The 23229-nt window shown below is 43.7% G+C and overlaps 2 protein-coding genes across 5 annotated transcripts; both read right to left on the minus strand.

Annotated features, from left to right (window-relative positions):
• Positions 1-1707: 1707 nt before the first annotated feature.
• Positions 1708-22960, minus strand: LOC113033032 (zinc finger protein 239-like). Of its 4 annotated transcripts, none has more exons than XM_026186297.1 (3): positions 22780-22960; positions 3750-3824; positions 1708-2924 (listed from the first exon to the last, which is right to left on the minus strand). In XM_026186297.1, exons 2-3 carry the CDS (start codon positions 3762-3764, stop codon positions 2064-2066), a joined length of 876 nt encoding a protein of 291 aa, XP_026042082.1. In that variant the 5' UTR covers positions 3765-3824; positions 22780-22960; the 3' UTR covers positions 1708-2063. The 4 variants fall into 4 exon arrangements, with proteins under 4 accessions (XP_026042082.1, XP_026042078.1, XP_026042079.1 ...); XM_026186293.1 differs by lacking the exon at positions 3750-3824 and adding an exon at positions 21793-21870; XM_026186294.1 differs by lacking the exon at positions 3750-3824 and adding an exon at positions 21793-21870 and having other exon boundaries at positions 22872-22959.
• LOC113033041 (deoxyribonuclease-1-like) lies at positions 12141-15259 on the minus strand. The gene is given in 9 exon segments (XM_026186315.1): positions 12141-12346; positions 12828-12921; positions 12997-13151; positions 13237-13349; positions 13534-13649; positions 14458-14538; positions 14635-14723; positions 15120-15230; positions 15232-15259. Coding segments are annotated over 9 exon segments (837 nt in total). The 5' UTR covers position 15259; the 3' UTR covers positions 12141-12295.
• Positions 22961-23229: the final 269 nt, after the last annotated feature.

Consider the following 23229-nt stretch of genomic DNA (forward strand, 5'->3'; position numbering starts at 1 on the left):
ACAAGTATGCCACCGTCTCCACCTTATTGGTCAGAAAGTTTTTCTTCCCAGTTGTAGCTGAACAAACAGAACCCATTCACTTACAATGCATTCAAGCTTGACAACACAATAATACACTTTAGTGAAGTTTCATAAAAGTGCTCATACTTACAGCATGTTACAGTTGTCATGTTACTGATGAGGGTTAAGCTCTATGTTTTTAACATTGTAATCAGATCTGCCAGGTCGGTGCTTAGACATATACCGGTGTCCACTACACCCAGCCTCCTGACTCTTTCTTTACTGCCAGCTGTCGAGAATCTGATGCCTCAGCAAATACTGAATAAATTTCGGTGCCACCGCTGCTGTCCACATTCATGCTCCCGTCAGGGTAAACCATAGTTTCCCAAACTTTCCATGTATTTTAAACTTGAGAATCCAAGTGAAGCCAAGATGTTTGCTGACTATTAGTCTTGTTTATGAAGTAGACAAACGAATTTTGTGTAGAAAGGATGAGGGCTCAGTGTGCGCGTGAGGAAAGCTTGCACGAGAGGAAATCTCCACTGGGACATGGAAAACTACCACATACTGACCTAAAGAGCAACGAGTACAGAGGGAGAAACAGCAGGAAGTGCAGCTTAACCACAGATTTGTAGCCACTCTTGCAGTTTAAACCAAAGACCAACAGAGAGTTGCACTAGGGCCAAAGTAGCAGGATTATTTTCTGTATTTGACTTTTGGTTATATGCACATGTGACCTGTTGGGGGGTGCAGATGTGCAGTATCTGCACCTTATATTTATATTTTATTTTATATTATGTTTTTCTCTAACATCCATAAACATGCACACTCTGGTAAAACTAATTAAAGTTAAATACTTCTTTGTAAGATGTTTAATAAAGAATGATAAAATGGAAAAGTGCCATGTGTGTAGCTAAAAATAAGCCCCAGAGCGAACGCCAAGGCTGCAGTCTGGGAACCGGCGGGGCGGTCACCGCTGGGATGTGCTTATCAGAGTGTGGAAAGTTGTGGACTTTAAAGTGTTGAACTTTGATGGATAACCAGTCGTGTCTCAGATCAAACGTGCAGAATAAAATCTTTGCCATAACTGTTGGCATGAGAGTGATGCTCATTATCCCTTCTGGCAACATTTTGAATAGCACCATCTGGTCAAGCAAGGCCATGTGACACACTGAGCTCGTGATACTGGTTTTGGGCGGCAGTGATACGGACACTACTGGACTGAAACTGGTTTGAGAGTCTGCTAAAACGACAGCATGTAAGGACACAATGACTGTGTTTTAGTAAGTGTTTACCTGTTTTACTAAATGTACTTAAGAACTGCTGAGACCGTTTATAAACCTGTGTTTAAATTTCAAGAAAAGAATGATGCATTTGCATTTCTGTATTAATAGTTGGAACCGAGGAGGAAATATGAATATGAATGCAGCTGCATCGTTTTTTGCATTCATGATGTCGTTTTATTCAAATCAGTTTGTGTTAAATGCCCCAGACAACAAATCTGTTGTCGGTTTAATTTCAGAAAGGATGGCGCCACATCATGTGATCATTACAGCATATGTACAGATCTAAATGCATTTCATGTCCTATTATAGTTTTATTCACTTCAGATTAGCATTAAAGTTGTAGCCGCGTCTTTGCCCATTATGAGCCATAAAGTTGGACACTGTTGAAAACTGTTCTGCTGGTGATAAATGAAACGAGACGATCGTTTAAAAGGATTTTATTTTGAAATCTAACACCCATGTAGAGCTAACATTGATCGTAATAACATCGTAATAACATCGTAATAACATCGTAATAACATCTTTACAGTTTGTGTAAACCCAACAGAAACCATGTTGTCCCAAAACGCTGCGTTTGTGTCCCATATGTAACACCGTGTATTATCCAACTTATTTCACATGGTTTAACTTGAACTTTAAAAACTACAATAAAGTTTTGCTGTATTACCAGTAACAAATCTTTTATATACACATTAGCTTGTTTAAAAAAACTGACTGAATTACCTCTAAACTGGTTCTAGGCTTTGTCACACTGGTCGCACTGGTGCGTGTCCATGGTCAGTAAGTGTAGGGTTGACTTAAGCTCGAGTTTGTGTAAACTGAACTGCTGCACCGATCAGCGTCTGTTGGCGTGTTTCTGGGGTCGCTGGCTGGAGATTTTCCCAGAAAGGTCACATGCGGCGCCAGCTTGTGTGTCTCCAAGCTCGACTTCAAAGCAAAAGCCCTCCCACACTGGTCACACTTGTGTGCTTTAACTCCACTGTGGACCAGTTTATGTCTCTTTAAGTTGCTCTGATGATTAAAAGCCTTTCCGCACTCCTCACATGTGTGGGGTTTTTCTCCGCTGTGGACCATCTCATGGATTTTTAAGTGGCTCATCCGAGTAAAAGCCTTCTCACACTGGCTACATGCGTATGGTTTGACTCCTCTGTGCAGGCGCAGATGAGTTCTCAAGCTGCTCATCAAACTAAATGTCTTTCCGCACTCCTCACATATGTGGGGTTTTTCTCCGCTGTGGACCATCTTATGGGTTTGTAAGTGGCCCATCTGAGTAAAAGCCTTCCCACACTGGCTACATGCGTATGGTTTGACTCCTCTGTGCAGGCGCTGATGAGTTCTCAAGTTGCCCATCAAACTAAATGTCTTTCCACACTGGTGGCACATGTGTGGTTTGACGCCGCTGTGGCTGAGGTGATGTGTTTTTAAGTTGCTTTTCCGAGTAAAAGTCTTTCCACACTGGTCACAACTGAAGGGCTTTTCCCCACTGTGGATGCGCTGGTGTCTTCTGAGGTGACACGGGGCATGAAACTTCTTGTTACACTGATCACACCTGTAGTGCTCAAGTAAGTTTGCACTTGAGTGAGCATCTTCAGCCAACTGAGAGCACTGAGGTGTTGGGCTCTCTTTGGCGTCTTGTTCCTACAGCAACAAAGACACAGGCAGGGAGTCAGAAGCTTAATAAGTGTTTGAGTTAAATCTTGTTTTGTCGTGCCGTCCTCTCTCTGACTCTGACACTGTATTATTGCATAAAATACATTTAAACAAGTGCATCGCTGATTGCATCTTGTGGACATCGGTTCTACCAGCTGATTGCCCTGCTCAGTCTTTACGCCCGACCCAACGAGGGACAATCAAATGCAGAGGGGACAGTGCGACTTCACCCGTGCACTTGCACCTCTTGCACACAGTCCTCATTTACAAAGTGCTCTGCAAATCACCCCGTCCCTGTTACAGTGCAGCGAGCCAAAAATGAACCATTTAGTCCTTGGTGTAAGACCAGGGGTGTCGAACTCCAGGCCTCGAGGGCCGGTGTCCTGCAGGTTTTAGATCTCACCCTGGGTCAGCACACCTGAATCAATTGATTAGTTCATTACCAGGAGAACTGGAAGTCATTTAACCATTTAAATCAGCTGTGTTGGAAATAAGGAAAGGTCTAAGAGGTTGAAGCCTTCGTCTTTCCATTTACTATTTTCTTTTCTTAACATGCATTTAGTTTCTCATGTTCTGGAAAACTGTAAATAATTACTAAAGGGTGGTAGTTAACAATAATCATAATGATATAATGACAATAAATGTTGATCATTCATGAAAGTTGTACTGATAGACTTTTCACGTTTCCTAAAAGCAGCTCGGCCTTGGTTTGCACGGCACTTCCAGATGTGTTTATAAACTACGAACAATTTCACGTATAAAAGTCTGTAAAATGTTCGGACTCATGATTTATAAAAACGATGTTTTTCTCACCGTGTGTGAAGACATTTTCTTCTTTCCAAGATGGCCGACTACGTTCCTCCGTCAGACTGCTCGACCCACCAACACCTGCCAGGAAAGAGCTTTATTAGGCTCCGGAGCCGAAATGCACATTAAAGTCACTTTACATCCAGATGACTTAGACCGTCCTAAGATAATAAACTTTTAGCCTGGTCTAGATTCTCTAGACCTCTATCATACTCACTGCCGTGTATATCCCCCCCGACGCTAATGCTAGGTTGGCCATGAAAGAACTTTCTGCAGCCATTAACAAACACCAGAATAAACACCCCGAGGCTGCTTTTATTGTTGCTGGCGACTTCAACCACACCAACTTAAAGACAGTCCTCCCCAGATTCCACCAACATGTCTCCTGCCACACCAGAGGAGACTTTAGACCATGTGTATTCCAACCTGGCTGGAGCCTACAAAGCCACACCCCTCCCCCACATTGGACAATCGGACCATCTCTCCCTGTTCCTCACACCTCGGTATTCACCACTCATCCAACGTGTGAAACCTGCTGTGAGGACAATTAAAGTGTGGCCAGAGGGGACAGACGCAGTGCTCCAGGACAGATTTAAAAACACAGACTGGAATATGTTCACCCACACAGACCTGGACCAGTACGCCTCATCTGTACTGGATTACATCTCCAAAACCACAGACAGTGTCACCACCCAGAAACGGATCACCATGTACCCCAACCAGAAGCCTTGGATGAACCGGGATGTTCGTCTCCTCCTGAAGGCCCGCAACACCGCCTTTAGGTCAGGAGATGCACACGCCTACAGCACAGCCAGGGCTAATCTAAAGAAGGGCATCAAAAAGCCAAACACCATTACAAAAAGAAGGTAGAAGAACACTTCTCCAACTCTAACCCCCGACGCATGTGGCAAGGACTCCAGACCATCACAGACTACAGGACCACCAAACCCTCCCCCGCATCCTCTGATGTCTCCTTCCTCAATGAGCTCAACAACTTTTATGCTCGTTTTGAGCGAGGGAACCCCACAACCACAACCGAAGCAGACGTGACGCCAGACCACCAACCTCTGACTCTCTCCCCCACCGATGTAGGAGCGGTGCTGAGCAGGATCAATGTCCACAAGGCTGCAGGCCCTGATGGCATCCCCAGGCGTGTTCTCAGAGCGTGTTCTGGGGAGCTTGCAGGAGTGCTCACAGACATATTCAACCTGTCCTTGGCCCACGCTGTGGTACCGGCCTGCTCAAATCCACCTCCATCGTCCCGATACCCAAAAACTCCAACCCATCTTGCCTCAATGATTACCGCCCAGTAGCACTCACCCCCATCATCACTAAGTGCTTAGAGCGACTGGTCCTAGCACACTTCAAATCCTGTCTCCCCCCCACCCTGGACCCCCACCAATTCGCATACCGCCAGAACAGGAGCACAGAGGATGCAGTCTCCATCGTACTGCACTCTGTCCTCTCACAGACGTTGCGAGCGGAGGCAGAAGAGAGGCAGGCGGGGAGGCCTGTGGGCACGGCTAAAGACTGGTCCGTTTAAACCACCACTCCCGATCATATTCCTCTCCAACGCCCGTTCAATCCGTTACAAACTGGATGAGATACGACTGCAGATCGCCACTCGACGGACTTTTAATAACTGTTCGTGCATGATTTTCACTGAAACCTGGCTGGACAGCGCCATTCCCGATGCGGCTATTGATCTAGCAGGCCGCACCGCCTATCGAGCCGACAGGTCTGCGGACTCGGGTAAGAAGACTGGCGGGGGGCTGTGCATCTATATTAACAACTTTGGTGCACGAACGTCACGGTAACGGAAAGACTGTGCAGTACAGAGGTAGAACTGTTGGTGTTAAAGTGCCGTCCATTCTATCTCCCTCGGGAATTTTCTGCCGTTTACATCTGCGCTGTTTACATTCCACCAGATGCTAATGCTAAGCTAGCGTTAGCACAATTGAGCAGCAGCATCAATAACAGCCTGGTAGCACACCCGGACAGTGTCTTTATTGCGGCTGGGGATTTTAACCACGCGGACCTGAAATCTGTACTTCACAATTTCCACCGTAATGTGAAGTGTGCTACCAGAGGAGATAGAACGTTGGACCAGGTGTACACCAACATGGCGAATGCGTACAGAGCCCAGGCTTATCCCCACCTGGGTCTGTCAGACCATCTCTCCCTTCTGCTACACCCAATATACACACAAAAGATCAAGAGCACTGGGATTACAACCAAAACCGTGAGAACATGGCCGCAGGATGCTATTCCGATGCTTCAGGACTGTTTCCACTGCACAGACTGGGATGTATTCAAGGTGCAGGACACTGACAATCGTGTCGCATTGGACAGTTACACCTCCACTGTCTTGGACTACATCTGTTTCTGTGTGGACAATGTAACAACTTGGAAACGATTCCGTGTGTTCCCTAATAATCCACCCTGGATGACACACGGAGTTCAACAACTTATTCGAACAAGGAACAACGCTTTCAAATCCGGGGACCAGGAGGCATACAGTGCTGCCAGGGCCAACCTGAGAAGAGGCATCAAGACTGCCAAGCAGCAGCACAGGAGGCGTATCGAGGCCAGGTTTGAGAACAACACAAACCCAAGGCAGGTCTGGGAGGGCATCAGGGCTATCACGGACTACAAAAGAAGAACACCATCACCCTCAGCCGACAGTTCTACTCTGGCTGAGGATCTAAATCTCTTTTATGCCCGTTTTGACAGGGAGAACACCGACCCTGTCCTGTCCCCTCTCCCCTCAACCGACCCTGCTCCGGTCCTGAGCACTCATGAGCTGAGGCGTGTGTTCCGGAGCATTAACACCAGGAAGGCGGCCGGGCCAGATGGAGTGCTGGGCCGGGTGCTAAAAGACTGTGCTGCGGACCTGGCGGACGTCTTCACCTCTATATATAACACCTCGTTGTCCTGTTCACTGGTACCATCCTGTTTCAAAGCAGCAACCATCGTTCCCATCCCAAAACAGTCAAATGTCACATGTCTGAACGATTTCAGACCTGTGGCACTCACCCCCATTCCCGCCAAATGCCTGGAGAGACTGGTCATTAAACACATCAGAGCTGCTTTTCCACCATCCCTGGACTCGCACCAGTTTGCATACAGGGAGAACCGGTCAACCGAGGATGCGATCGCCACAGTGCTGCACACATTACTGAAGCACTTGGAACACAGGAACACCTATGCACGGCTCCTCTTTGTAGACTACAGCTCGGCTTTTAATACCATCCGGCCATACAAACTCCGTCCCAAACTCCACCAACTGGGACTTAACTCCTCTCTGTGCAACTGGATTGTGGACTTCCTCACTAACCGTAGACAGAGTGTCAGAGTGGGTAAGAACACCTCTTCCACCCTTGTGGTCAACACCGGTGCCCCTCAGGGGTGTGTTCTGAGCCCTCTGCTATACACCCTCTTCACCCATGACTGTATTTCCTCCTGCGCGTCCAATCTCATTGTTAAGTTTGCAGATGACACTACAGTGTTCGGACTTATATCCAACAATGATGAGACAAACTATAGGACAGAGGTGCAACAACTAGAGTCATGGTGCCACGACAATAACTTGGTCTTAAACACCAAAAAGACCCAAGGAGATCATTGTAGATTTCCGGAAGAGGGGTCATAACAACCATCTGCCTCTCTTCATTGGCAGTGAGGCGGTGGAGAGGGTGAGCAGTTTTAAATTCTTGGGGGTAACTGTGACCGAGGACCTGTCCTGGGGCAACCATATCACCTCAGTTGTACGGAAGGCCCAACAGCGCCTCTACTACCTGAGGAGACTGCGGAGCGCACACATTCCCAGATCTCTGATGTTGAACTTCTACAACTGTGCCATCAGCAGCGTTCTGACGTATGGATTTCTAGTGTGGTTCCCCAGCTGCACCAAGGCCGATCAGCAAGCACTCCAGCGGGTGGTGAAAGAAGCTGGCAGAATTATTGGAACAAGTCTGCCAGAGATCAGTAATATCTTCCCCACTCGCTGTCTGAGGAGGGTGCACAGTATCCTGCGGGACCAACATCACCCTGCGCGCCACCTTTTCCATCTGCTGCCCTCAGGGAGAAGGTACAGGTCTATACAGGCCAGAACATCCAGACTGGCCAACAGCCTGTATCCACAGGCTGTGAGGCTCCTGAACTCTCTGCCCCCCTCTCACGGACAATAACCATATCCAACTTCTTAATAGCAATGAACTGGTCTGCATTGGTGCATCATATCTTTATTATCTTCCCCCTCCTGCCCCCCCCCCTCTTTCTTAAATAGATAACTATCATATCTGATATCATATCTCACAGTACAATAATATTGAATGGGTTGCATTGTTGTATTTTGTCATGTTTCTCAGGTCTTTGTCTGAATTTCTACGAACATTATTGCTAAGGATTGTCTTATTGCATTGGAGTCACACTGGGTTAAATATGTACACTTGGGTTTTAAGGGGTATTTATTATTTTCTTCTTTTTTTGGGTTGTATGGAAGCCCCAAACGCAATTTCATTGTTCTTGACAATGACAATAAATAAATACTACTACTATACTACTACTACACCTGGACAACAACACCACCTACGCCAGAATGCTGTTTATAGACTTCAGTTCAGCATTCAATACAATCCACCCCTCACAACTCATCAGGAAACTGACAGACCTGGGCATCAGTTCCCTCATCTGCAAATGGTTACTGGACTTCCTGACCAACCGCCCCCAACATGTCCGGCTGGATAACCGCTGCTCATCTACCATCACAATGAACACCGGTGTACCACAAGGCTGCGTGATGAGCCCTTTCCTCTACTCCCTCTTCACCCACGACTGCAGACCTGCTGATGGTTCCAACACCATCATTAAGTTTGCAGATGACATCACGGTGATTGGCCTCATCAGTGCTTTGAGCGCTCAGATGAGTAGAAACGCGCTACATAAGAACCAGTCCATTTACCATTTGGGTAATAAAATTGCAGGTAACATTTCCAAGGCAGGTAGGAAAAAAATGAGCTGCTATCAGTGTATGTTTGTTTTAAGGTGAGGTGGCACGAACCCGCATGTAGGGAGATGTAACCTCGTACCTCAGAAGTGTCGATATGGGTGTATTTCCATCTGTACAGCAGTATTTAGTACATCCTGGTACTTGGCAGGATGTGCAGGAGGCAGAGAAAGAGCATAAGCTTTCAGCACCTGTTAGAAATGTCACTTTCCCACATAAGAAATAAAAGGTGCTCCACAATAGTGCTGCAATTGAATATATTTGCAATGAATTGAAGCCCATGTCAGTATTCATAGAAGAAATTGTATATGAATGCACAGCTTCCTTACATGTGCATTTGTTTCATTTGCAGATCACGCCAGACAGCTCACAAAGTCCATGATGAGGAAGCCAACCATAGACAAGCTGGCGGCTAACAGAGAGGCTGATGTCAATAACTTTGTCAAGTTCATCACCAAGGACTCTATTCAGAAGTCCCTGGGGATGTATCTGGAGATGCTTAAGAGAAGAAAGGCTTAGAGAGGGGAAACATGTTTGCACACTTTGTAGCACCAGCTACAGATGTGATCTGACATCAGGCAGTGAGCAGTCTACATGTTTGGGGATAAAACCCAGCATTTACCCCTCAAGGTGTTAATAAAAACACTCGAGGTTAGGGTGTGACTTTTTGTTTTGGTTTGAAGAGCCGTACACTCGGGCAACCTGCCGAGCCTTCTCCATCACTCAGCATTACCTGCAGTATGCTTACGCGAGCAAACTGCTAATTGTTGCAAAAGAGTCTCACATATGAAGAACTAACAGCAAATCTGACCTTTAGTGCATCTAAATGTGGCAAAGCCTTTGTCATCTCTAACAAATGTTTGGTTTTTACTGTGAAATATCCAAATAAATGTCTGGATTCATACATTAAATGGATTAAAGCGTGTGGTTCTCATTCATTATCTCTGTAACTCAGACGTCTCTACATTCAAATGACAGTTGAGAATGTTAAAAATTCAGCGGACAACCAAATCAAAATGAATCTTGCATTCTTATAACAAGGAGCATTTTTCATTCTTTGTATGTTTGTGTTTTGGACAATTGAATCAATATACGACACTTCAAAAGGACCTGAGTGTCAGCGCAACACAATCGGCTAAACTTCAGGTGTGCAGTGTCTCCACACTTTTCACTGTCACGTCCTGTGTGTGACAGACATGAATGACCTCTGCTGTGGTGCTCCCTGTTTTCTTTGAGCACTACATTTACACATTTAAGAGTATTACCCTCAAATGTGTTTGGATTTGTCAGTGTGAGTCGTCTACTAAGCCTAAAGCTACAAGTCACTAATGTCACTAATGTGACTCCTGGAAAAGTAAATGTTCTTTCATGTAAAGAGATGAAATCAGCACGTGTATTCACTTTAATATTACATCCTCGGGGGGAGGCTAAGTATTTTGCAGCAGCTTGGTATTGAACTGCAAACCTTCCAATTAGTAGAACTGAACTACAGCAACCCCAACTCAACTGTTCAGCCAGGACAAGCAGTGCTTGTCTAGTCAGTTATACCAAAGCATAAGTGATGTGCTTCTACATCACTGCCATCTTGAGGCTGCAGTCAGCTATCGTCTCTCCAAGCACACTTCTCTTGGACGCTATTAGAAACTCTAGTGTCTCTATTTCCCAGGCGTCTTTAGCTTTTTGTATGCAGACAACCTGATTTTCCATTTCAGTGTTTAAAAATCACAGGTTAACATATGTGGTGAACACATTTCAGCTTTACAGGAGTAACTGAAGATGACTGAAAATAATCTTTAATGAATACATTGTTTCTTCTTTTGTGTAGGGGAGACCGGGGATAGTTGTAACGTGGGTCAGTTGTAACACTTCCAGTTTCTCCAATCAGGGCTAAGTTTCAAATGATGTGACTCATCCTGTGCATGCCCAACTCAGTTCTGCTATCACATGTGAAAAATCAGCACATTTTGTCAAACACAGACAATTTAACACGAAAAAAAGTCATTTGTATGCCAAAAAGTAAGTTTTTCTACTTTATTTCAATTTCTAATAGCATTATCTGCTTTGCAGTTAAACTCATCAAACTTAAATTATGTTATTTGTATGTCTATGGGGATATATTCTGTGTAAGTCTTTAGTGCTAATGTTTTAGCCGTTGGCTGTAATGTTAGCTAGTTCATGGCTATAGGAGTCTGGGTCAGTTGTAACAGCAACAGTCGGGGTCAGTTGTAACAATAATGCAGATGTTACAACTTACCACACTATTACTTTAACTTATATTAAACAAGTTGGGGCAACGACATCAGCAGAGAGAGCTTCACTGGTCGCTTTTGTGTATGCGGTTAATGCCATTGGCAACACAATTCCTCCACTGTTTGTGTTCCCACACATACATTATGCTGACCACTGTGTCAGAGATGGACCAGTAGGAAGTACTGGTAGTGGAAATAAATCAGGATGGGTGCACGAAACCCAAAAGTAATGGAATTGCGATGCTGGTGCACAGCTACATTTTTTCAGCTTCATTGTTATGTTCAAAGTTGGTGCAAAAGTTGTAGGTTATAATGCCCACTGAGCCAATGAGGCCAAACTCAAGGAAGACCAACCAAAGTTAATGAAATATTCAGTTGCAGAAAATTCCATAATTTGGAATTTAAGCTAGATTTCTGCATTCTGTCTCACACACACACACACACACACACACACACACACACACACACACACACACACACACACACACACACACACACACACACACACACACACACACACACACACACACACACACACACACACAGCTACATAAATGGATGTAAGTGCATTCATGTGTTGAATAAACAAAGATTACATGTTAATGTTTTGTTAGTACTCTTATTTCATTGTGTTACATTTCACCCCAGGATATGTTACAACTAACCCAGACTATGGGGTTAATTGTAACATTTCACTCTTCGTGTTTGAGGCCATACCATGCAATGGGTAATTGTGCTGCAGAGAAAGTAGCTGCACTATTTAATAGCAGAGACATGTAAATACTTTGCATTACATTTTGAATCCACTACCTTAAAAGAGCTCCAATTTACAGACAGAAATGTCAAAGATGTGACAACTATCCCCGGTCTCCCCTACAGATGTATTACTCTACCGCTCTTTTATGTTTTTTCAACATTTTTGGCTCAGTTTTGCAGGTTAGTGTTTTGCTGTGTGTCTGAGCTGTTTTGGGAAATTAATTAAAAAACTTTAAACTCTGAAGACATTTAAGCAGACAAAGGAAGTGAAACAAAATACAAACGCATTATTAAAGGTTTCCAAATCAACAAAGGGTCTCAGTAAATGTTCCAGACAAATGTGCTCCACTGCAACAAGAAGCCGAATTCTTTACAACACACAAGTTTTCAGTGAAATTCTTTTAGTGGCTTTATTGTGCATTTGCATTTCATGAAGCTGTGGCTGACAGTAGTCCCCAACTGAATGATCATTGTGCTGGCTGCAGATTGAGCACGATGTGTGGAAAGCTTGTGGAAGTCACGGTTCAAGCAACGTGAGCCTAACCGCTCAGCTTCACCTCCACGGGGAAGTGGTCGCTGACAGCCAACGCCTGAGAGACAGAGAAACCGTTCTTTTAGTGGCTCACAGTTTGTGCTGCAGACGGCTTCAGTTTCCACAGGTTTCTTTCCAGTGCTGAAAAACTCAACGTGCCTGCATGGTAATGCCATCACTACAGTATACACTGCATTATGATTTTGTTTGCATCTCTGTGGTCGTTACTACAGCCACTGCTTTACAAAGTTGCTCGATTTTCTGTAGCTCAAAGCTGATATTAAAAAAGCAAAAGTGCTTTAAAACTGCATGATTTCTGATGGGGCGACTGCTTTGCCCTTTGTGTAGAATGCCTCTCTTCTGATTGGAGCTCAGTAAACATTTTGCTGACGAGTCTATGGTCTCAGTTGCAGTGAATACAGCATTATGTTAACTTTTTATATTGACGTTTCCATTAGTGTCAGCGGGGAATGAGGCAGGTTGTGCTTTTTAGTTCAAATGAATTCTTACAGAGATAAGGATTGAAATTCATCTGTTACCAGATCTTGTTTGAGATTCAGGTCCGTCATGTAGTTATACACCTTCGCACTATCTTTCACCACTCCTCTCATCATGTCCGCAGTGACCACAATCCTGCAAACACAGAAAGATGATTAGAGTTTAGAGTTTGCGTGCACACATCAGAACGACCTGCCACAATCTGTCTACCTGTCGTAAGGGCAGACAGTTTGCGACACGGTAGTGTCGGCCGCATCAGTGATCAGCCAATGGAAAGTCTTGTCAGTGAAGATGCGGATCTGCTGCCAGTCAGACCCGGACACATAACTACAGCCTGCGTTGAAGTCACCCAGCAGCACGATGTCCTGCAGGGAGAGTAGTGTGAGTCGCATTTACCGAATGTGTGTTTTTCCACCAAATAAATGATTTTTACTTGTAGGCTGTAAATACATCATTGTTCCAGCGAGCGCGGACATCTGCCACCACGTCATAGAGAGCATTTAGCTCCCGAACAGCTGATTCTGGGGAGGTGTGCTGAGGGATCAGAGTAAAGTCTCTCACAGCTACAGAAGAGAAGGGAACGAAGGAGTGTTGACAGTGACGGAGGCGCTTACACCGCATGAGAATGATAAAGGACTAGTGACTAACATGTCCCAGGAACTACCACGCACAAATGTTTGAATGAGGATCCACATCATTATCAGTGTGATGCAGAAACAGCTGTATAACTCGAGCCACAGCACCTACCAGTGTGTTTGGAGGAGAACATTACGACAAACGGCTCCCTGCTAAAGGCGTCTTGTCCAGTTTCCTCCGGGCCGTCGTCATAGGTGTAGCTTTTTGCCACCGATACCAGCGCCTCCCTGTGGAGAAAATCACCACCTTTTCATTTGCTGCCAGTGTGTACTTCATTTCTAAACATGTCCAGTTGCTTCTCGGGACAAATTTATTGTAGTTCTGCTTTTCCCCTTTTTTTAAATCACTTCTTCTGAATTCTGAGTGTGTATAAGATGTATGTTTATGCCAGAACAAAGACGGAGGATTTGCCGTTAAATTACTTCAAACATGCCTCAAACACTACAAACATGCTGGAAATATAAATTTTTAATCAAGTTGTTTTGAATGGTTATTTGAGAAACTTATGGGAGGTTCTTTAACCCTCTGAGGTCTAAGTGATGATGATGATCCAACACCAATCCTGACTTTAACCCCGGGCAACGTGAACAAGTCATTTTTATTTTTGTTAAATTGTTTGGCTTTAAGAAACAAAGAAAACAATCAAACTATTCACATTCTGCCATGAAAAGATTTTTTCCCTTTCTACAAAATACATATTTAGAGCAAGAACTAAAAATGCTTTTTACACGGCATCACTGCAACGAACCATGTTTTGTTGCAAACAGCCGCCCCTCCCTGAGCCTGACTCTGCCGGAGGTTTCTTCCTGTCAAAAGGGAGTTTTTTCCTTCCCACTGTTGCCAAAGTGCTGCTCATAGGGGTCATTTGATTGTTGGGTTTTTCTCTGTATGTGTTATTGTAGGGTCTACCTGACAGTATAAAGCGCCTTGAGGCGACTCTTGTTGTGATTTGGCGCTGTGTAAATAAAATTGAACTGAATAAATATCATTTCACTGTGTGTAGAGTAGAGACTTATTTTTTTCATCGTGGTGCACCTGTAAAGGAAGAGATATCGCTCTTTATAGGTGCTCGCACCGAGAGGCTCGCTGACGATGTATTTGTACTGAGGAGAATCTCTGGGGGGAAACAAACACACACTTTTATGTTTCCATACGTTTGCATTTCATGCTCAGTGTTACTCTGAATGTTCCATGTTCGGTGTGTGGACTCACTTGTTGACGTACTCCATGAGTTTTTGGGTTGCTGAGAGATCACTGTCTCTGACCTCTTGGATCAGAATGACGTCATAGCGTTGGACAATCTGCAAAACACACATAAAAAATGAAAATGAATCACCTGATTGTCCATCTTGCAACATCACGTTTGTTTATATTTTACCTTGCACGAAAAAATTCATGTGTTAAGCTTTAGATTGTAAAGGCAACGCTACAGCTGTTGCACATCCAGTTATTTCATTGATCATTCCTTAAGCATAGAGGTGGGAATATTCTGGGAATATTCAGGTTTACTTCTGCAACAGGCCAAATCATCCAAAGCATTTCTCAAAATTCAGTTCAAACTATTTCAAAACGCACACACAAGATAACACTTCTGGATTGGTTTTGAAAGCACTCTGACCCAAATTGCATTACAAATGGGTGGATGTAAACATTTTGTACAAACTGTCATATCTACCAAAGAGGGAAAAGTCCCAGACCTTGGTAATGATGTTCATCAGAGTGGTGTTGGAGGCTTTGGTGTCTCCGAAGGATTTGATGTTAAAGGCTCCCAGCAGCAGCGAGTTAGAGAGATGCAGCAAGGTCAGAAAAAAGCCCCAAAGTGCCCACCAAATGCATCCTACACCAAACAGGTCACATGTTAAAAATGACTTAGAAATCACATGAAACACTGACGCTTACAAATGATTTCATATTTATTTTACACGTATGTAAGCTAATGACTTCCCAGGTTATCAGGTTAATAATTTCCAGTTCCTGTGCATTAAAAACCGATTTGCAGGCTGAAGTAAGGCCTTTCCTTTCACTCCATATTTCTCTGTCATAAAGTCCAGTTTAACATGGAGTTTAGTCCAAAACAAAGCGGCTCATGTTCCACCATCTGCTGAGAGCTCATGACATGAGAGTGAGAGACCAAACACCTGCTCCTCTGGATGTATTTTTGGCAGTTTATCTAACATGCTATTTAGCGCGTCGCTATTTGCAGCATGTTGCAAGGCTTGGTAAAATATTATCCTTTTAGGACAATATATTACTCTGTTGCCCTGGTTACACCGTCCTGGAGCTGTTGTGGAAGACCAAAGGTTGCCAAATATGGAAACAGAGAGCTGCATTTATACTGTGATGGTTTGCATGTGCTGCTGAAATGTGTTTGTAAACGCACAATTACTGCAGGAAAAATGCACAAAAGTTACTGTAATGCTGCTGTAGCCTGAAACATCCACTCTAAACAAGAAACTGGCTCACAGTATTGCACCGAATACAGCTCAGATGTTTTTGTAGCGAGTGAGAGGTCCATACCTGCTCCTGTATGTCTGCACGGTGGAGACGCCTGAACTCGTGAATCTTCTGAAAGCTCCTGAAAAGCTTCTGAGCAGAATGGCGACCAGTGTCTCTTTTGAGGTTTTTATCTACCTGCAGGCGCATGTGACTGCAGGGTGCTGGGGAGGAGTACAGAGAAAAGGTGTGTTGTGGATGGGGTACAGATTTCAGGCTTTCAGGTTCTCACATCCCAAGATTGCAGTGCAACAAGGATAACGTTGCAACCTCAAATTCTTTTCTGCTCGTCATACAATAAAAACACTTCAGCATTGTTTTAACTTGCTGTTGTCCTGTTTGGCATTTGTGTGAAGTTCTGTCACACTTCACAAATGAACTCAGAATGAGTGTCGCAGTGTTGGGATGACCTTAAACTTTGGCAAAATCCTTACGGAAACTGAAGAAATTCCTTCAAGCAGTTTGAAAGATGCCTTGTTCATGAGAGCAGGGACAGACAAAACATAATATCTACTCTAGGTCTGCTCCAGCAGAGACACGTAACAGTCATTAGCAATAACAACAGTAATATTGCTACAGCCTTGTTAAACTATCATCTGTCCCAGTGTTATATCTTGAAATCAGACCTTCAAAAACCTTCCGATAGGCTGATACAACACAAGTATGCCACCGTCTCCACCTTATTGGTCAGAAAGTTTTTCTTCCCAGTTGTAGCTGAACAAACAGAACCCATTCACTTACAATGCATTCAAGCTTGACAACACAATAATACACTTTAGTGAAGTTTCATAAAAGTGCTCATACTTACAGCATGTTACAGTTGTCATGTTACTGATGAGGGTTAAGCTCTATGTTTTTAACATTGTAATCAGATCTGCCAGGTCGGTGCTTAGACATATACCGGTGTCCACTACACCCAGCCTCCTGACTCTTTCTTTACTGCCAGCTGTCGAGAATCTGATGCCTCAGCAAATACTGAATAAATTTCGGTGCCACCGCTGCTGTCCACATTCATGCTCCCGTCAGGGTAAACCATAGTTTCCCAAACTTTCCATGTATTTTAAACTTGAGAATCCAAGTGAAGCCAAGATGTTTGTTGACTATTAGTCTTGTTTATGAAGTAGACAAACGAATTTTGTGTAGAAAGGATGAGGGCTCAGTGTGCGCGTGAGGAAAGCTTGCACGAGAGGAAATCTCCACTGGGACATGGAAAACTACCACATACTGACCTAAAGAGCAACGAGTACAGAGGGAGAAACAGCAGGAAGTGCAGCTTAACCACAGATTTGTAGCCACTCTTGCAGTTTAAACCAAAGACCAACAGAGAGTTGCACTAGGGCCAAAGTAGCAGGATCATTTTTCTGTATTTGACTTTTGGTTATATGCACATGTGACCTGATGGGGGACTGCAGATGTGCAGTATCTGCAACCTTGTATTTTCTCTAACATCCATAAACATGCACACCTCTGGTAAAAACTAATTAAAGTTAAATACTTCTTTGTAAGATGTTTAATAAAGAATGATAAAATGGAAAGTGCCATGTGTGTAGCTAAAAATAAGCCCCAGAGCGAACGGCAAGGCTGCAGTCTGGGAACCGGCGGGGCGGTCACCGCTGGGATGTGCTTATCAGAGTGTGGAAAGTTGTGGACTTTAAAGTGTTGAACTTTGATGGATAACCAGTAGGGGTGCAACGATACACAAAATTCACGGTTCGGTTCGGTTCGATACTTTGGTGTCACGTTTCAATATTTTTTCGATACAAAAAAATGTTCATGCATTTTTTAATTTGTCATTTATTAAAATTATAAATATATATTTAACTCAAAAGTATAGTTTTTAAATTTAACCCTAACCCTTGTGCATGTTTTTTATTTTGACAGCGAATGCGCACCTGCGGACCACTTATGTGCAGCCCTGGTTATTTAGCTCGTCATATTGCAGCCACAGAAATTCTTTTGTCCATGAAACCATAAAGCTGCACTTTCTTTTTGCCTTATAGTCTGATTTGTCATAACTTCTCCGTTTTGTGGTAAGCTTTTCTTTGGCTGTCACTTCTTCACCCTGACCTGTCTTATTTGGCTCAGCAGAACTGAAATGCTTTTACACGCACTCACATAAGCTCAGCGATTCTCTGCGCGATCAACCTCTCACATGTTTAAGCTGCGGGAGATTTCACTTGTCATGTTTGCATAGTAAGCTAACGATTAATAAGACGATGTCAGAGGAATTGGTGCGCAAATTATCATCACTCACAGATCAGTGCTGTCGCTCTCTATACACAGTTCACACGATTGCAAAGTGAAAGCAAAAAAAACAAGCGCAAATTCAAACGCGACTTCAATATGTCACATATTGACAGTGGCTCACCGATGCAATGACATAATTACCCAGCTACATTTCTGAAAGAATGCAAAAGCATTGACATATATTTTTCCTACAATAGCCGACGGGCAGGGCAAAGATAGATTTTGGTAGCCCGACTGAAAAAATCGCTAGCTCCAGGACGTCGGGCTAGCGATATTGCAAGCCCTGTATCTGATTGAGGAATCACTCATCTTTGGAAAAGAGAGTTTATTACAGAGAAATGCCTCTTTCCAAAATAAAAGCTATACTATCCGCTTCTTCTGGGTTATATTCTCAGCAGCATAAGGAGAATCATGTGCTAACAGCTGTCTAAATGACTCGGCTAAAGTTAGTAGCATGCTTGTTGTTTTGTCTTTGCACTAGGATGATGTCGGCATAAATGTGCAGTCATATTCGTTGTGTTCCCACTAGTGCTTTCAGGTTAATCTCGTTGAAATGACCTTAACGCCACAAACACGGCAAATCTCCGTTAACGAGCTACCGCCGATCGCCCCGTGCATGGGGCTAGATGGCCAACACGTTAACGAGCTAACTGCGCTAACACACTAGCTCCCACCCATGTAATTGAGCATTGCATGGCACATCCAACATACTGTTTTACTTTAGTCCATGACTCGCTTACCTTCAGGGTCATACGTCACATGAAAACCAAAATAATTCCAAACGCCAGATCTGAATGAGGTTCAATTTGCCTGTTGCAAGGAGAGCTTAGCTTCTGTCTCGCTAGCTTGCCCTGCGCTCTTCCTTCTGACTATGCTGTCTGTGTTGAGCGCTCAGTGGATCTGCGCTGGACAGTGCAGCCTAGGCGGAGTAGTCGAACACAGATTCTCTGAGCGCTCAACACAGACAGCATCGTCAGAAGGAAAATTGATAAAATAAATTACAAATGTTGTATTGTTCGATACATATGCGTACCGAACCGAAAGCACTGTATCGAACGGTTCAATATCGATACGAATATCGTTGCACCCCTAATAACCAGTCGTGTCTCAGATCAAACGCGCAGAATAAAATCTTTGCCATAACTGTTGGCATGAGAGTGATGCTCATTATCCCTTTTGGCAACATTTTGAATAGCACCATCTGGTCAAGCAAGGCCATGTGACACACTGAGCTCGTGATACTGGTTTTGGGCGGCAGTGATACGGACACTACTGGACTGAAACTGGTTTGAGAGTCTGCTAAAACGACAGCATGTAAGGACACAATGACTGTGTTTTAGTAAGTGTTTACCTGTTTTACTAAATGTACTTAAGAACTGCTGAGACCGTTTATAAACCTGTGTTTAAATTTCAAGAAAAGAATGATGCATTTGCATTTCTGTATTAATAGTTGGAACCGAGGAGGAAATATGAATATGAATGCAGCTGCATCGTTTTTTGCATTCATGATGTCGTTTTATTCAAATCAGTTTGTGTTAAATGCCCCAGACAACAAATCTGTTGTCGGTTTAATTTCAGAAAGGATGGCGCCACATCATGTGATCATTACAGCATATGTACAGATCTAAATGCATTTCATGTCCTATTATAGTTTTATTCACTTCAGATTAGCATCAAAGTTGTAGCCGCGTCTTTGCCCATTATGAGCCATAAAGTTGGACACTGTTGGAGACTGTTCTGCTGGTGATAAATGAAACGAGACGATCGTTTAAAAGGATTTTATTTTGAAATCTAACACCCATGTAGAGCTAACATTGATCGTAATAACATCGTAATAACATCGTAATAACATCGTAATAACATCGTAATAACATCGTAATAACATCGTAATAACATCGTAATAACATCGTAATAACATCGTAATAACATCGTAATAACATCGTAATAACATCGTAATAACATCGTAATAACATCTTTACAGTTTGTGTAAACCCAACAGAAACCATGTTGTCCCAAAACGCTGCGTTTGTGTCCCATATGTAACACCGTGTATTATCCAACTTATTTCACATGGTTTAACTTGAACTTTAAAAACTACAATCAAGTTTTGCTGTATTACCAGTAACAAATCTTTTATATACACATTAGCTTGTTTAAAAAAAAACTGACTGAATTACCTCTAAACTGGTTCTAGGCTTTGTCACACTGGTCGCACTGGTGCGTGTCCATGGTCAGTAAGCGTAGAGTTGACTTAAGCTCGAGTTTGTGTAAACTGAACTGCTGCACCGATCACGTATCAGCGTCTGTTGGTGTGTTTTCTGGGGTCGCTGGCTGGAGGCTTTCCCAGAAAGGTCACATGCGACGCCCAGCTTGTGTGTCGCCAAGCTCGACTTCAAAGCAAAAGCCCTCCCACACTGGTCACACTTGTGTGCTTTAACTCCACTGTGGACCAGTTTATGTCTCTTTAAGTTGCTCTTATAATTAAAAGCCTTTCCGCACTCCTCACATGTGTGGGGTTTTTCTCCGCTGTGGACCATCTCATGGATTTTTAAGTGGCTCATCCGAGTAAAAGCCTTCTCACACTGGCTACATGCGTATGGTTTGACTCCTCTGTGCAGGCGCTGATGAGATTCTCAAGTTGCTCATCAAAACTAAATGTCTTTCCCACTGGTGGCACATGTATGGTTTGACGCCGCTGTGGCTGAGGTGATGTGTTTTTAAGTTGCCTTTCCAAGTAAAAGTCTTTCCCCACACTGGTCACAACTGAAGGGCTTTTCCCACTGTGGATGCGCTGGTGTCTTCTGAGGTGACACGGGGCATGAAACTTCTGTTACACACTGCATCACACCTGTAGTGCTCAAGTAAGTTTGCACTTGAGTGCAGCATCTTCAGCCAACTGAGAGCACTGAGGTGTTGGGCTCTCTTTGTCGTCTTGTTCCTACAGCAACAAAGACACAGGCAGGGAGTCAGAAGCTTAATAAGTGTTTGAGTTAAATCTTGTTTTGTCGTGCCGGCCTCTCTGCTTCGATAAGAAAACCTGTTTGTTGGATGATGCCCATAATAGTAACCTGTTGTGTTGTAAATTGTTTGGATGCGTTTTGGAAAAGAAAGACTGTAATTATTGCATAAAATACATTTAAACAAGTGCATCGCTGATTGCATCTGTGGACATCGGTTCTACCAGCTGATTGCCCTGCTCAGTCTTTACGCCCGACCCAAGAGGGACAATCAAATGCAGAGGGGACAGTGCGACTTCACCCGTGCACTTGCACCTCTTGCATACAGTCCTCATTTACAAGTGAAGGAAATAAGAAAGGTCTAAGAGGTTGAAGCCTTCGTCTTTCCATTTACTATTTTCTTTTCTTAACATGCATTTTGTTTCTCCATGTTCTGGAAAACTGTAATAATTACTAAAGGGTGGTAGTTAACAATAATCATAATGATATAATGACAATAAATGATGATCATTCATGAAAGTTGTACTGATAGACTTTTCAACGTTTCCTAAAAGCAGCTCGGCCTTGGTTTGCACGGCACTTCCAGATGTGTTTATAAACTACGAACAATTTCACGTATAAAAGTCTGTAAAATGTTCGGACTCATGATTTATAAAAACGATGTTTTTCTCACCGTGTGTGAAGAAAACATTTTCTTCTTTCCAAGATGGCCGACTACGTTCCTCCGTCAGACTGCTCGACTCACCAACACCTGCCAGGAAAGAGCTTTATTAGGCTCCGGAGCCGAAATGCACATTAAAGTCACTTTACATCCAGATGACTTAGACCGTCCTAAGATAATAAACTTTTAGCCTGGTCTAGATTAAACTGAGCTGATGGCAAGACGGAGGATCAGAGGACTTGAAGCTTTAAATAATCCCTCAAGGAGACAGGTCTAACCTTTCCTTTGAAATATCTCTGAGGTAGCATGGACAACATACACGTGCAGATGAGAAATGACACCCTGATTCAATCATTCCCCTCTCTGTAAACACTTTAACTGGGAAGCCAAGCTAAAGGTTAAATGATCAGCGGCTGTAGGTTTAGCTGTGCTCGTATGCCCGGACAATACAAATATATAAATAAAGAACTGCACACAACACAATTACACTACTTGATCTGTTACAATCGAGCGACATTACTTGTCAGCATCTGGAATCATGGAACTCTTTGGTCACGGTGAAGGAACAGTGTGCAGGGCTGTTTTTAAAATGAGGTTTTTCACCAAGCATCCTGATGGGCTCTTCCCAAGAGTTAGTGGACAGATAGTTGGAGGTCATGTTCCCAACAAGCAGCAACTGGTGCCGAGGATGAAAGGAACCATGAATGTGCTCAAAGCTAGATTGCAAAACCGCGACATCAGAAACACATCCTGCATGTGCTGAACTTGCTTTCTAGCAAAGCACCCTGGTTTGCAGTGTCCCAGGTGTAGGCCAGCACTGAGGATTGTTCTCCAGTCACTGTACACACAGTTTAAGGGAGGACAGCAGTTCCTACTTTGAAGGTAAACCTTAAATGATCAGCAGCCATGAGTTTAGTTGTGCTCGTACAAGTTATTGTCTCCAGTGTCTCTGCGGGTCCCTAACACTCCCTCACAAACACACCTGAGCTGGGAACATACCTGAGGGAGAGCAGCAGATGACAGCATGCAGGAGACAACAAACTAATCTAAACATATAAAACAACTCCAACCAACATCAGCTTGGTGGTTACCTTTGGAGGAGCCCAGCCCATGAGCTGTGCTGTGATGACTTATGGTGAACAGGTGTGCCAACAACTAAGAGCCGAGACAGAGCCTCTTAAAGCTGTAGGACAAAAAACAGCACGTCCAGAGCACCTGAAGGCCAGAAGGTGGCAGCAGCAAACGGTGTCAGGTACAATCTTCAGCTTCCATAGTATCTACAGATCATACACTCCTCCCTTTGCTCAGTGTTTTCACCTTCAGCACATAAAGGTGAACTTCAACCACACCAACAGACTGGAATATGTTCACCCACACAGACCTGGACCAGTACGCCTCATCTGTACTGGATTACATCTCCAAAACCACAGACAGTGTCACCACCTGACA

This window comes from Astatotilapia calliptera, chromosome 12 (assembly GCF_900246225.1).
Source record: "Astatotilapia calliptera chromosome 12, fAstCal1.2, whole genome shotgun sequence".
NCBI classification, from domain to species: Eukaryota; Metazoa; Chordata; class Actinopteri; order Cichliformes; family Cichlidae; genus Astatotilapia; species Astatotilapia calliptera.